The sequence below is a fragment of the Coregonus clupeaformis genome, chromosome 24 (genome assembly GCF_020615455.1).
Source record: "Coregonus clupeaformis isolate EN_2021a chromosome 24, ASM2061545v1, whole genome shotgun sequence".
Taxonomy (NCBI): Eukaryota; Metazoa; Chordata; class Actinopteri; order Salmoniformes; family Salmonidae; genus Coregonus; species Coregonus clupeaformis.
The window spans coordinates 33,884,943-33,897,221 of record NC_059215.1 but is presented as its reverse complement, the minus strand read 5'-3'; the positions used below and the strand labels follow the sequence as shown (position 1 = coordinate 33,897,221).

The window sequence follows — 12,279 nt, the reverse complement described above, 5'->3', positions numbered from 1 at the left end:
GGATAAAGGCTGTGACATGACAGGTGTTTAAGTATACAAGTATGAAGCATTTTTACTGTGGAAATACAAAGTTGGTCCACTCTAAAATCCACTGTAACAGAGAGGATAGATGGCAGATCATATGGTGTTGAATAAAATGTCAAATTCAAAAAGGTTAGTTCAATCTCACTGGATTAGAGAATAGCAAGTCCTACACTAACCACAAAGTGAAAATAACACACAAGTAACCACGTTTCAAATGTGTTTTTTTTATTGCCACAAGAATAATCATACATTTTAGTAAGAAAATCTAAAATAAAAGGTGTATTATAGAATAGCCACATATTTTATCATCATCAGTCTACAAGACAATGTAATAACTCTCATCACAATGTAAAACAGATTAATTTTGATGATGCCTGCAAGTAAAATCACAAACAAAGGATCTGGAAAAATTTAACCTTGAAAAAAGTAGGACAGATCTAAGCGACAGACAAAAACCTGGTGAAAGATATTCAAATATCCAAACTCCTCCAACTTTTGTCTGCTTGACCCCTTATAATGATAACTTTTCAAACCGAGTCTGGGTCTTAACATGAAGCCTTTGAAGACTGCCATTTAAAGTCAGAGACACAGAAGCATGTGGATGTTTCCCAGCCCTACTGTTACCTCACAGCTGCTGTATTATCATTACAGCCCAACAGAGAGGAGCTAACGTATGGTACAATGTAGCATTACTTTACTATATTGTACCCTGAGCATCACCAGTTCATCATGCTAAATCTAAATCTCCTATTACATGGTCAATAGACTGATTTCCTCAAATGTAATAAAGACAACATTTAAATCCCTGACTTGACAGTGGAATGGTAGGTAGACAACATAAACATTTGGCACTATTTCCCCTGGTAATGATGAAGAAGACAGAAGAAATCAAGACGTGGGAGAAAAAGAAAAAAGAAGAGGAATGACAATAGAGAGAATGACAGAAACAAGTGTGGTCTCCACCGTGTTTCCACTGCACCCTGGCTTGGTCCCAGAACTGTTTAAAAGTGTATTAGGCAACTCCTATTGTGAAGGTTATCCAGCTCATGCTTATCTGGGACCAGGCTTGTTCCACCCCACTTTTTCACTCCGTCAGAACAGGGTGAAGGTACATCCGAAGAGGAGGAGTGACGTAGTGCGAGAATGCCTCATGGAATCACATCTCTAGTCTAGTTCACAGGACAGAATAGGACACAGAGCATGGACAAAACTGCATGTCCAATGAACTGTGGAAGAAACCTACAGGTTTTCACTATTGACAACATCTAAAGACATTTGACACAATCACTGTTCACAAACTAGTCTCCACATCGGAAAATAAACCCTTTTCTTAAATCACTCACAGAATTACAACTGGCCAAACGCCCATCACCAGGAAGTGGAGTAACCAGTGGATACACCATTTTTATTTATTTTTACCAGGAGACCCCCTTGTGGACAACACCCATAATGCAGAACATGTCACAGAACCCCTCACCATACAAAACTAAAAGCATTTTTGTAAATGTATATTGTCATGAAAAAATATTGTATTCTTTATGTACAACCTCTCAGTTGTACTGTGATGTGCTGCCAGATATCACCCGTTAATACCCCTTTATTAACACTACATTGGAAGCTCGCAAACGTATGCTGAAAACGTACAACCATTTCCCTCATTTTATGTTAAACTCTCATTCTGCTCCTTTTTAAAGTAGCTAGGTTGAGTTAAAATGCATTACATTTCCTGGACGGGGGCTAACATGAATGATATGACCAAATAGACTACTTTCTACCACTGTCCAATAAATCGATTAATACATTTGAATTTAGTCTACAGCTGCATTTGCATTAAACAAGGTTTAATTGAAGCATATCAAAGCTCTGTTTTAAGTCAACCCTTTGAAAAGGCCAAATTGATTGCATATCTCAAACTATATTCCAAAACGATAATAGATAGCCATTTACTATACTACAGAGCATTAGAGTGCCACACACTTCATATTGCAACCTCAGTCTATAGTTCAAAGGTGAAGTTATGCATCACTACAGAAAGCATATTTTCACCTCAGAGTTTTGCCATGTGCTCAAAGGGTTGGGGTCTAGTTGACAGCTTGTTGCTTTGAGCAAACGTTTATTTGATGTCAAGTGCATGAATTTACTTAGTTCCATATGCAAAGCTTTGACAATATGGGATTGCTGGATACCGACTGGTCACACATTCGGTTTTACAGCAGGAGCTGGGTGTGAGCAGGGGTGAGTGGTCGACCATTGTTTCAGAAACCCTGTCCTCTAGTATCCCCCTGTATGTGTTGGTTTTGCAAGAAAACTAACTCGACCATCAATTGTCCTAAAAAACCAGACTAAACAGCAGAATGAACAAACATACACAGGAGTACCCCAGGACCAGGTAAATAAAAAGGTTCTCCGCCACCATTTGCCTCCCCCCGCATCTACTCTTCTAGAATGGGATCGAGTGTCTGGAAAGAAGTGTGCACAGATGGATTTTCTCTTACACCATAGGTACAACTTTTGTGTCTTTGAGAAAGCGCTTCCTACAGGAAATTACATGTATAGCGCAAAATTGTCACTGGTACCAAGTAACACAATGGATTGGATAAGACCACTTCAGAACACACGTTCACAATTCAGATTCACTGGAATCAACAATAAGTAAATAACGTTCTGTTAAAATGCAATCCTAATTGTTCACAACATCACATTACTAAAAATGCATTCCTAGTTTCATTCACATTCCCCCAGTCACAACAGAAAACACAGAGCTAAAATCAAGACTGACGCTAGTGTGGCACATAACCGTATAATCTACAGGAGAGACATTGCATCACAGATCTATTCTCATCATGTGTCTCCAGCATGTATCCAATCCATTGTATCACAGTTTCTGGCATGGCTATGGCCTAAAATCAGTGCCGGACTGAGAAAGGAACAATGGAATAATAGTCTACTCAACATGACAAGAACAGTAAAACGGTCTCTGCACAACCCTGAATGTGTAGTTCTTTGTTACTTGTCAGGTCAAATCAATGGGGAAATCAGCAGAATAGAACTGCTCCTCTCTCAGGGACAGGGACTAACCCTAGACAGACTACCAGCAACTTGCATATTATGACCAGATTTCAAAATGGAGGCAGAAAAATCACTGGGACACTGACAAAGGGACAGACGGACAAACAGACAGACGGACAGTGGAGGTGGGACAGTTGGGGCTGTAGGAGAGCTGAGGAAGAGGTGGTTATTTGAAGGCCGACTGGAGGTTCTTGAAGGCAGCTTGCCGCTGCTTCTTCTCCTCTGCCTGCTTCTTCTTCTCCTCCTGCTCCTGCCGGATCTCCGCCTCGAATTGGCTGCCTGCATTGACGGCCGCCACCTGTGGAAGGGAGATTTATTACTACTGCTTCATTGTTATCATTTTTGGTTTTGCCTACCCTTCATTTAATCTTATAGGCCTACAAACATCACTAATAAACCAACGTATCAAGTCAATTCAATAAAGTGGTTGTATTTCTTCTTGTTTATTTATTGAAAAGGATCAACATGAATGAAAGGGCAGATAGAAGGGAAACAGTGTAGAAGAGCCATGAGAATGGGATTCTATCTCATGCTTGTGCTGAGGGCGGCGCACAACCAACCTCGGACATGGAGGAACAGAACTTGAACTCACTTTGGCTTCAAAGAAGGTCTTGGCTCCCTTTACTCCCTCAGTGGACACATCAATCTCTGATAGCCGAGCCAGAACACTGAGACCGCTGTCCTCTGCTAGCTCCCCTGCTGCCGACTTCCTGAAGATCAGGAGGAACTGGAGGGAGAGAGGGTAGAGGGAGAGGGAGAGCGAGAGAGGACTGTCAGTGGAGTCAGACAAGAATCCATACAGGTTCTCTTTTTGTGATCACTGATCAATATTATTTTTTATATACATATACAAGCAGCAAAATGGATTGCATAAAAAACCCATAGAACAAAAGCAACATCACTAAACTTCATAAAACTTGACAGAGCTTGCACCACTCACTCATCTTCCACACAAATACAGGTGTTACAAGTTATAAGATACAGTAGGAAGGGCGAGTGCTTGGTGCCATGTCGTTTCATTCTCGTCTCTGTTTTGTCTCACCTCTCTGAAGCTCAGCTTGTTGTCCAGGTCCTCGTCCACCTCCTTGATCATGTTCTTCAGGCCCAGGTGGGTCTGTGGTGCCTCCAGCTTCTCCATCATTAGCTTCAGCTCCATCAGGTCTATGAAGCCGTCCTTCCCCGCGTCATACCTGAACACATGCACAGAGAGAAAGACGGGTTAGCCTTAAAGCAGTTAGCCCGGCGTAGGTTAAATATGTGTTAAAGGTTTTGTATGATTTCAGCTAGTAGTTTTGAAAGTAGCGCTCACGAGCCAAAACGGGTCCCCCAAAATTGTGCACAATTGTGTACAACGTCATCAATTTCATGTGTTACATCTGTTTTATTTTTTTGCAATTCGTATGATATGTTACGAATTTCTAAGTACTTAAGATCCTGTTCAATCTCTTTAATTGACTTCACGTTAATTGACTTCACTTAATTGAAGCACGTTAACATGTTTAGTATTATGCACTGAAATTGGAGTGGTCGATTCCAAATGGCTGTCAATGGACTCAAATAGGTATTCATGGTTGAGCGTCATGCTATTGATGACCACTCGAGGGGGATAGAGCATAATAAAACAGAGCCTTTCATCTCAATCTGACCGCTTCCTTCTCCTGAGCAGTGCTTGCCTCGTCACTGTTCCTCTGAAGTTTCCCCATTTGTCAAATAGTGTTAGCCAAGCTACATGATAACAGAATCATCCTTGGGTGAGTTGCATCTGTTGGGAGGCAGACCGTCTTAAAAGGGGCATCTGCAGCTCAAACAACAACGAAGCAGTCAGGCCCGCCATCTTTTTGGGTAAACAGCTTAGGGATGGGCCTGGAGAAATGTAACCAGTTTCGAATTCATAGACAGGGCTATGGATGCAAGGACTGACCGTCCATGATAGTTAAAACTATGATTTGAAGCTATGCAGTGTGTTTACAAACACTAGAGTTAGAGAGTTGAAATAAACTCATGGAGGCATTTATAAATTAAATTCTTCATGAATTAATTTTGAAATCCAAAAATTGATGTAGCAACTTCAGATTGCTCCTTTAAAAGAATGCATTTGACTTGGAAATCGTTTTTTGGGTAAAGCCCTAACTGAATATCCTTAAAATCAATAACAAAAAAAAGGATTATCTACTGGCTAATCGCATATATATGCAGATCTTGGCTACATTGTTAAAATCATATTTCAACTGTGTGTTAGTGGCCAGTGGTCAGCTGTGTCATTGGAGTAGCCAGCAGATCAGACCTGCTTGCTTAAAGCTGCACTAGGGTCGGACAGCATTCCTGTGTATGTTAAGACACCGCGGAGCCGGGGCAAGATATGGCTCGGAAAACATACCTCAATCCAGGGATGAGAAATGAGTTGTACTCCGAATTGTCCCGTTATCCCAACTGCTACACTGAGAAGATCGAATGACTGCTAGTTGTTCACACGTATCTGCCCTCTCATTGGCTAGAATGGTCCCAACTGATCTCGCCACCTCCTTCCATCTTTGAGGACACATATTTCCATTGTTCTTGTCAACATAATACAAAATCTAACCTCGAAATCGAAAAAGAAAAACCAAAGCCAACATAGGTTTGGTTTGCTGATAGCAGAATTCGGCTAGGCGAAGTGAACGTATGTGCTCACATACTCCCTTAAAATACCTTCGCTTGAAAAACGAGAAATATTACAGTTTGTCCCTCGAGACGCTGTAGTAATAAGTACACTTCCTCAAAATTGTCCGAATTAATCTAAGATAACTCAAGAAATCTGTAATAAATTGACGTGTTGCAGAGGTCTTAGTCGCACAATTTTAATGGTTGCAGTATTTCTCAAGTGTAAAAATGTGCCTGAAACGTAGTTCTGTCGTTGAATGACAACAAACACCATTGAAGAATCTCTAGTTGACCAATCACCGACGAAGGAGCGTATACGTCGGCTACTGGACTTTGGACTTAAGGAAAAAAATAGTGTGCTCGAACAGCCCCCCAGAAAACGACCGAACCCCAAAAACGTTACAATTTCATCATAAAATATACAGTACCAGTCAAAGGTTTGGACACCTACTCATTCAAGGGATTTTCTTTGTTTTTACTATTTTCTACATTGTCGAATAATAGTGAAGACATCAAAACTATGAAATAACACATATGGAATCATGTAGTAACCAAAAAAGTGTTAAACAAATATATTTTATTACTTGAGATTCTTCAAATAGCCATCCTTTGCCTTGATGACAGCTTTGCACACATGGCATTCTCTCAACCAGCTTCACCTGGAATGCTTTTCCAACAGTCTTGAAGGAGTTCCCACATATGCTGAGCACTTGTTGGCTGTTTTTCCTTCACTCTGCGGTCCGACTCATCCCAAACCATCTCAATTGGGTTGAGGTCAGGGGATTGTGGAGGCTAGGTCATCTGATGCAGCACTCAATCACTCTCCTTCATAAAATAGCCCTTACACAGCCTGGAGGTGTGTTGGGTTATTGTCCTGTTGAAAAACAAATGATAGTCCCACTAAGCCCAAACCAGATGGGATGGCGTATCGCTGCAGAATGCTGTGGTAGCCATGCTGGTTAAGTGTGCCTTGAATTCTAAATAAAATCACAGAGTGTCACCAGCAAAGCACCACCACATCATAACACCTCCTCCTACATGCTTTACGGTGGGAACTACACATGCAGTTTCACAAAGACACGGCGGTTTGAACCAAAAATCTCAAATTTGGACTCCAGACCAAAGGACAAATTTCCACCGGTCTAACGTCCATTGCGCGTGTTTCTTGGCCCAAGAAAGCTTATTCTTCTTCTTATTGGTGTCCTTTAGTAGTGGTTTCTTTGCAGCAATTCGACCATGAAGGCCTGCTTCACACAGTCCATTCTGAACAATTGATGTTAAGATGTCTGTTACTTGAACTCTATGAAGCATTTATTTGGGATGCAATTTCTGAGGTTGGTAACTCTAATGAACTTATCCTCTGCAGCAGAGGTAACGCTGGGTCTTCCATTCCTGTGGCGGTCCTCATGAGAGCCAGTTTCATCATAGCGCTTGATGGTTTTTGCAACTGCACTTGAAGAAACTTTCAAAGTTCTTGAAATGTTCCGTATTGACTGACCTTCATGTCTTAAAGTAATGATGGACTGTCGTTTCTCTTTGCTTATTTGAGCGGTTCTTGCCATAATATGGACTTGGTCTTTTACCAAATAGGGCTATCTTCTGTATACACCCCAACCTTGTCACAACACAACTGATTGGCTCAAACGCATTAAGGAAAGAAATTCAACAAATAAACTTTTAAGAAGGTTAATTGAAATGCATTCCAGGTGACTACCTCATGAAGCTGGTTGAGAGAATGCCAAGAGAGTGCAAAGCTGTCATCAAGGCAAAGGGTGGCTATTTAAAGAATCTCAAATACAAAATATTTTGATTTGTTGAACACTTTTTTGGTTACTACATTATTCCATGTGTTATTTCATAGTTTTGATGTCTTCACTATTGTTCTACAAATGTAAAAAATAGTAAAAATAAAGAAAAACCCTTGAATGAGTAGGTGTGTCCAAACTTTTGACTGGTAGTGTACGTGAACTCTTTAGACTGGGAAGCATACGGTAAGCTTTACAGTCACCATGCACACACTTTCAGTCTGCTGTCCGGTGATTTAGACCATGTTGAGTCACACTTTTACAGGAAGCGGTTCAACTAAGGAGGGGTGGGGTTGGTAATCTTACTCATACACATTTAAGACTAGACAAAGTATACCAACGTTTCCCCACAAATAGGTCAGCCTATACAGCATATCAACCTCTGTGCAACAGAAAGAGCACCTGCTAAATTTTACCACTCCACCTGACCTTTTACCTTGTCTATGTAGGCTATGCAATCTTGTCTTATCATACCCTGCTGGCCTCTGCTGTGAGTTGTTATAGACAAGAGCAATTGCACAATGAGGAAATTGACAATTGAGACATGCTGCCAACTAAAAGTGCATTCTAACTAGATTTCAACTGTTAGATGACACACACAGAAAGAGACAGAAAGAGCTCGGACTAAACCAGCCTCCAAACAAAAAGGGGAGTTGGACAGGAGCTAGCTGTGTGTTTATCAGTACAGACAGCCTGGTACTGGCAGCCCCTCTGACCCAACGGCCCGAGAGAGGGGGGCCAGTGTACACTGCTGGGGAAACTCTGGGTCCAAGCCAAGACAGGGTGGGGATTGGCTGTGTGTGTGTGTGTGTGTGTCTAGGGGTGTGGGGTATGCGTGCAGTACAGTGTGTGTATGCGTGCAGTGTGCGAATCTGTGCTTTTTTGTATGTGAAGCCAGCAGCATACCACCTTGCATCCCACTGCTGGCTTGCCTCTGAAGCTAAGCAGGGTCGGTCCTGGTCAGACCAGATACTGCTGCTGGAAGTGGTGTTGGAGGGCCAGTAGGAGGCACTCTTCCTTCTGGTCTACAGAGATCCCAATGCCCCAGGGCAGTGAAGGGGGTATTGCCCTGCGTAGGATGCCGTCTTTCGGATGAGACTTTCAACGGGTGTCCTGAATCTGTTTTTATTAAAAATCCCATTGCACTAGGGGTGGTAACCTCAGTGTCCTGTAGTGATGTGCAGTTCACGAACGATTCGTTCTTTTTAAAACAACTATTTTTACTGACTCGAGAGTCATGATTCGTTTTTTTGAGTGACTCGTTCGTTTGACCTGCTAGTGCTGGCCGCAATGAGTCCTACAGCAGGATTAATCCTGCGTTCAAAACAACTGGGAAATCGCTGACTTCCGACTTAAGTACGTTCGAGAAAACGATCTCCGACTGGCAAAAATCGATGAACGGTCATCCAACTCGGAATTCCAAGTTGGGAACTCGGGCCTCTTTGTAGAGCTCCGACTTTCCGACCTAAAGATAAGGGATGTCATGATTTGATCATTTTTTTCAGAGTAACCAGTTGTCTTGAAAGCACCATAATATACGCTCCTCTGGCTCCAGAGACGTGCTCCGACCACCAAGCACCAACTGTCTGTCATATGCGCGCAAGAAAATAGACCATGAGCATAGAGACGTCAAATACATGTTTAGAACTGATCATTGATTGCATGGTGCAAGAATTAATGCAATTCATTGAATATTGAATGTTATGATGGACACAGCTTTGTAGAATCAAAACATACACAGCCTCTGCTCAACAAACTCAAACTTGAGAACGAATCGTTTGGGGGGCTGCAGTTCGAACGACATTGTGCTCATCACCCTCACAGCAGTCAAGCAATGCATTCCGCCAAGAGATGTTCACAATCTAGTCCGGTTGCGGCCACAACTAGACCTAATTTCAAATGTGTCAAGAAATACATTTATTTGTAGGCCTAGCAATCAAATTTACATTTTTAAAGCACACATTTACAAGTCTCAGTCACAAATGGCAGCTCCAATAAGCCCCCTATGGTTCAAAACATCTGAACGAGAGGCTTTTATAATCATGACTCAAGTTTTCAGTTAATCTTTTGCCGGTAGGGGATTCTGCATGCTCTGGGCATTACAGACTCAAATTAACGAAATGGGTTGAAAGATTTGTTCTTTTGACTGAACAAGTCAAAGATCTGAGTCAGTAAAAAGAGCCAAACTTCCCATCACTAGTGTCCTGGCTAAATTCCTAACCTGGCCCCTTTCAAATCATGGCCACCTAAATCAACCCGATTCCCAATTGACATATCTCACTCCTCACCTCTCCACCATGAAAGCTTTTGTGTGGTGAGCATTCTGGCACAAAATGGTTGCCGTGCATCACCTAAGTAGGTGCTACACATTGGTGGTGGAAGAGGTGAGTTAGTATATCACTCTGTAAATATGTAAAAGCATTCTGAGCATCTACTGTAGGTGGAAAGGTGCTATATAAATGCAATCAATGCTGTGTGGACGTGTGTGTATATGTATGTGATTGTGTGTGTGCTTTGGGGAGCAGAGTGATGGAGGAAGCACTTCGGCTAAAGGATTGGCTTCCCGTTTCCCCTCGGTCATTATGTCTGAAACCACCTTCTCTACTCTCTCATGCTGAAATGGTGTCACCATGGCAACGGCACCTTTTATTGAAGACCACAGCGGTCTGGGGTGAGGCCCTTGCAAACAAGTCATGCTTTATTTCTCCTTCCTCCTCCTCTTCCCCGCTCCTTCTGTAGCGTTAGCACCAACCCGCTAACTGCACATGAGAACAGTCATTGACAGAACTGCATTCATGTCTTTGGCTAACTGGGAGTCCTTCATTTCCATCATTCTTGGACTGTAGTGTAGACTACAATGTGAGTCGTGTCAGCAAATATTGATGACAGTTAGCCAATAGAGTCCCTCCAGAGTCGAAGATAACCTGGCTGCCTCATACAGCCGGTGAAGTGGAGGAAAGAGTGGCTTTACAGCAAAGACCCCCCCATCTCTCCAAGTGTTCACAGCCAGGACTGAAGTCCTGGGCCCGTATTCACAATGTGTCTCAGAGTGGAGTGCTGATCTAGGATACATTTTGCCTTATAATTCATAATAAGGTAGGCGGAGCCTGATCCTAGATCAGCACTCCTACTCTTAGACGCTTTGTGAATGGGCTCTGAAGTTAAGGTCTAACCACTGTTTTAATCCCGCATTCCATTGCAGCTCTGAACATTGGTGGGAAATGTCTTGAACACTACGGCAGTGATTTCAGAAACCAACGTCAGTGGCAGGACGTGCACAGCATGCAAACGCTTAACCCGGCCTGGATTCCATTCCTATTCTCATTAACAGGGTGTGTACCATGACAAGTTCCATTAAATAGCTGTGAGGCTGGTTAATGGGGTGTTTACTGTCATAGTTTACATTGATGAGGAAGCTGAAATGTGTAATTCTGTCGTAGAGGAACTAGTCTGTCGTAACTGCAGGCAGAGGTGAAAGAAGTCGGGGAGTACACAGATAGATACAAAGATAGATGATATCAGCCTCTTATTTCCTGTGACACCCCGCCCCTAACAGCTTGAATTATGGTCTTATTCTCAGAGAGAAAAATATCAAAACGCTTTCACGTTTGTGACTTTCCTCCTGAGAAAAGCACTTACAATTCTGCCTACGAGAGAGAGATGGTGTATTATAAATGGATAATTGTCTATTACTAGGTCAGGATGGGTGTAGCAGCATTGCACAGTACTGTAATTGGCACTGTTTAATCATTATCTCAAAATGACTGGGTTGTGGGAGTTCTACTATAGGCCTTGCACCTGTCAAGGAGGATAGCAATGGATGAAGGGAGTATTTGAACAGCACTATACAGTAGATTCCCCTTGTACAGATGTCCTATTATGGGGATTGGGGTTCGTTCAAAGGCCACTCTCATTAACTGACTGTGTAATAACTACCTTATTGCTATGTGCCTTATTGAGAAGACAGTCACAGACTGAGCTACGGGCTGACTTCTAGAGCCCTGGGAAGCATAGTCTGTCAAACTACATTTGTACCGATTTGAAGACCAAGGGCATCATCATTGCTCTGTCCGTACAGTATGATGTAATGACCTCTATACATAAGGGAAGGTCCATTTGGATCAGACAAAATGGCTCATCACTTGGAAGTTTTAGCTAACGGCAAGGACTTGAGTTGCTAGTACTGTTTTTGGGCCTGATTGTAGGGATTTGAAAGCATTATTTTCAGCTCACCGGAGACTAGCCTTGTTTGTGCCATGTAGTCAGGAATGTAAACAAAGATGTCTGCAGCTCACCTATAAATAATACTGCTATGAGCGAACAGACATTTCACTGCTCATTTTAGGACCTAATTGGATCACAAACTGCAGGGTAGCCTAAATAATTGGGGAAACCTAAAAGATATACCCGTTAGTACCTTGAAGGATGCACAAAGAGAACAATCGTCTCGTTCTTCTATCCCTTATCTCTGCCCTTTGCGCTCGGTTACATCATACTCCCTCCCTCTGTTTCCTCCCTCTCGTCCACTCAAGGCAAAATCTGGCCCATCTTCATGGCACAGGAAACTTTCAGCATATTCTGTTACTCCCCTAAGGGGTGGCCCCAGTGAAAGCTAAACACTCGCTTATTACGCTCATCTCCAGAGACCCATTGCCTGTATTCACGCGAAATTACTGTATAGGCTAACATTTCAGGTTTTTACATGTCCAGGTCTACTGCTTTCCCTCAACTCATCTGAACA

The 12,279-nt window shown here is 42.4% G+C and overlaps 1 protein-coding gene across 1 annotated transcript in view; it reads right to left on the bottom strand.

Moving 5' to 3' along the window:
• Positions 1 to 228: 228 nt before the first annotated feature.
• The window catches only part of LOC121538268 (EF-hand domain-containing protein D2), a 33,237-nt gene continuing 21,186 nt past the window's right edge, over positions 229 to 12,279 (bottom strand). The window contains exons 2-4 of the mRNA XM_041846130.2: positions 4,136 to 4,283; positions 3,686 to 3,820; positions 229 to 3,391 (exon numbers count right to left, since the gene is read on the bottom strand). Of these exons, the coding sequence (XP_041702064.2) occupies positions 3,260 to 3,391; positions 3,686 to 3,820; positions 4,136 to 4,283 (415 nt within the window). The 3' untranslated portion in view covers positions 229 to 3,259. The remainder of the gene's footprint in view (positions 3,392 to 3,685; positions 3,821 to 4,135; positions 4,284 to 12,279) is intronic.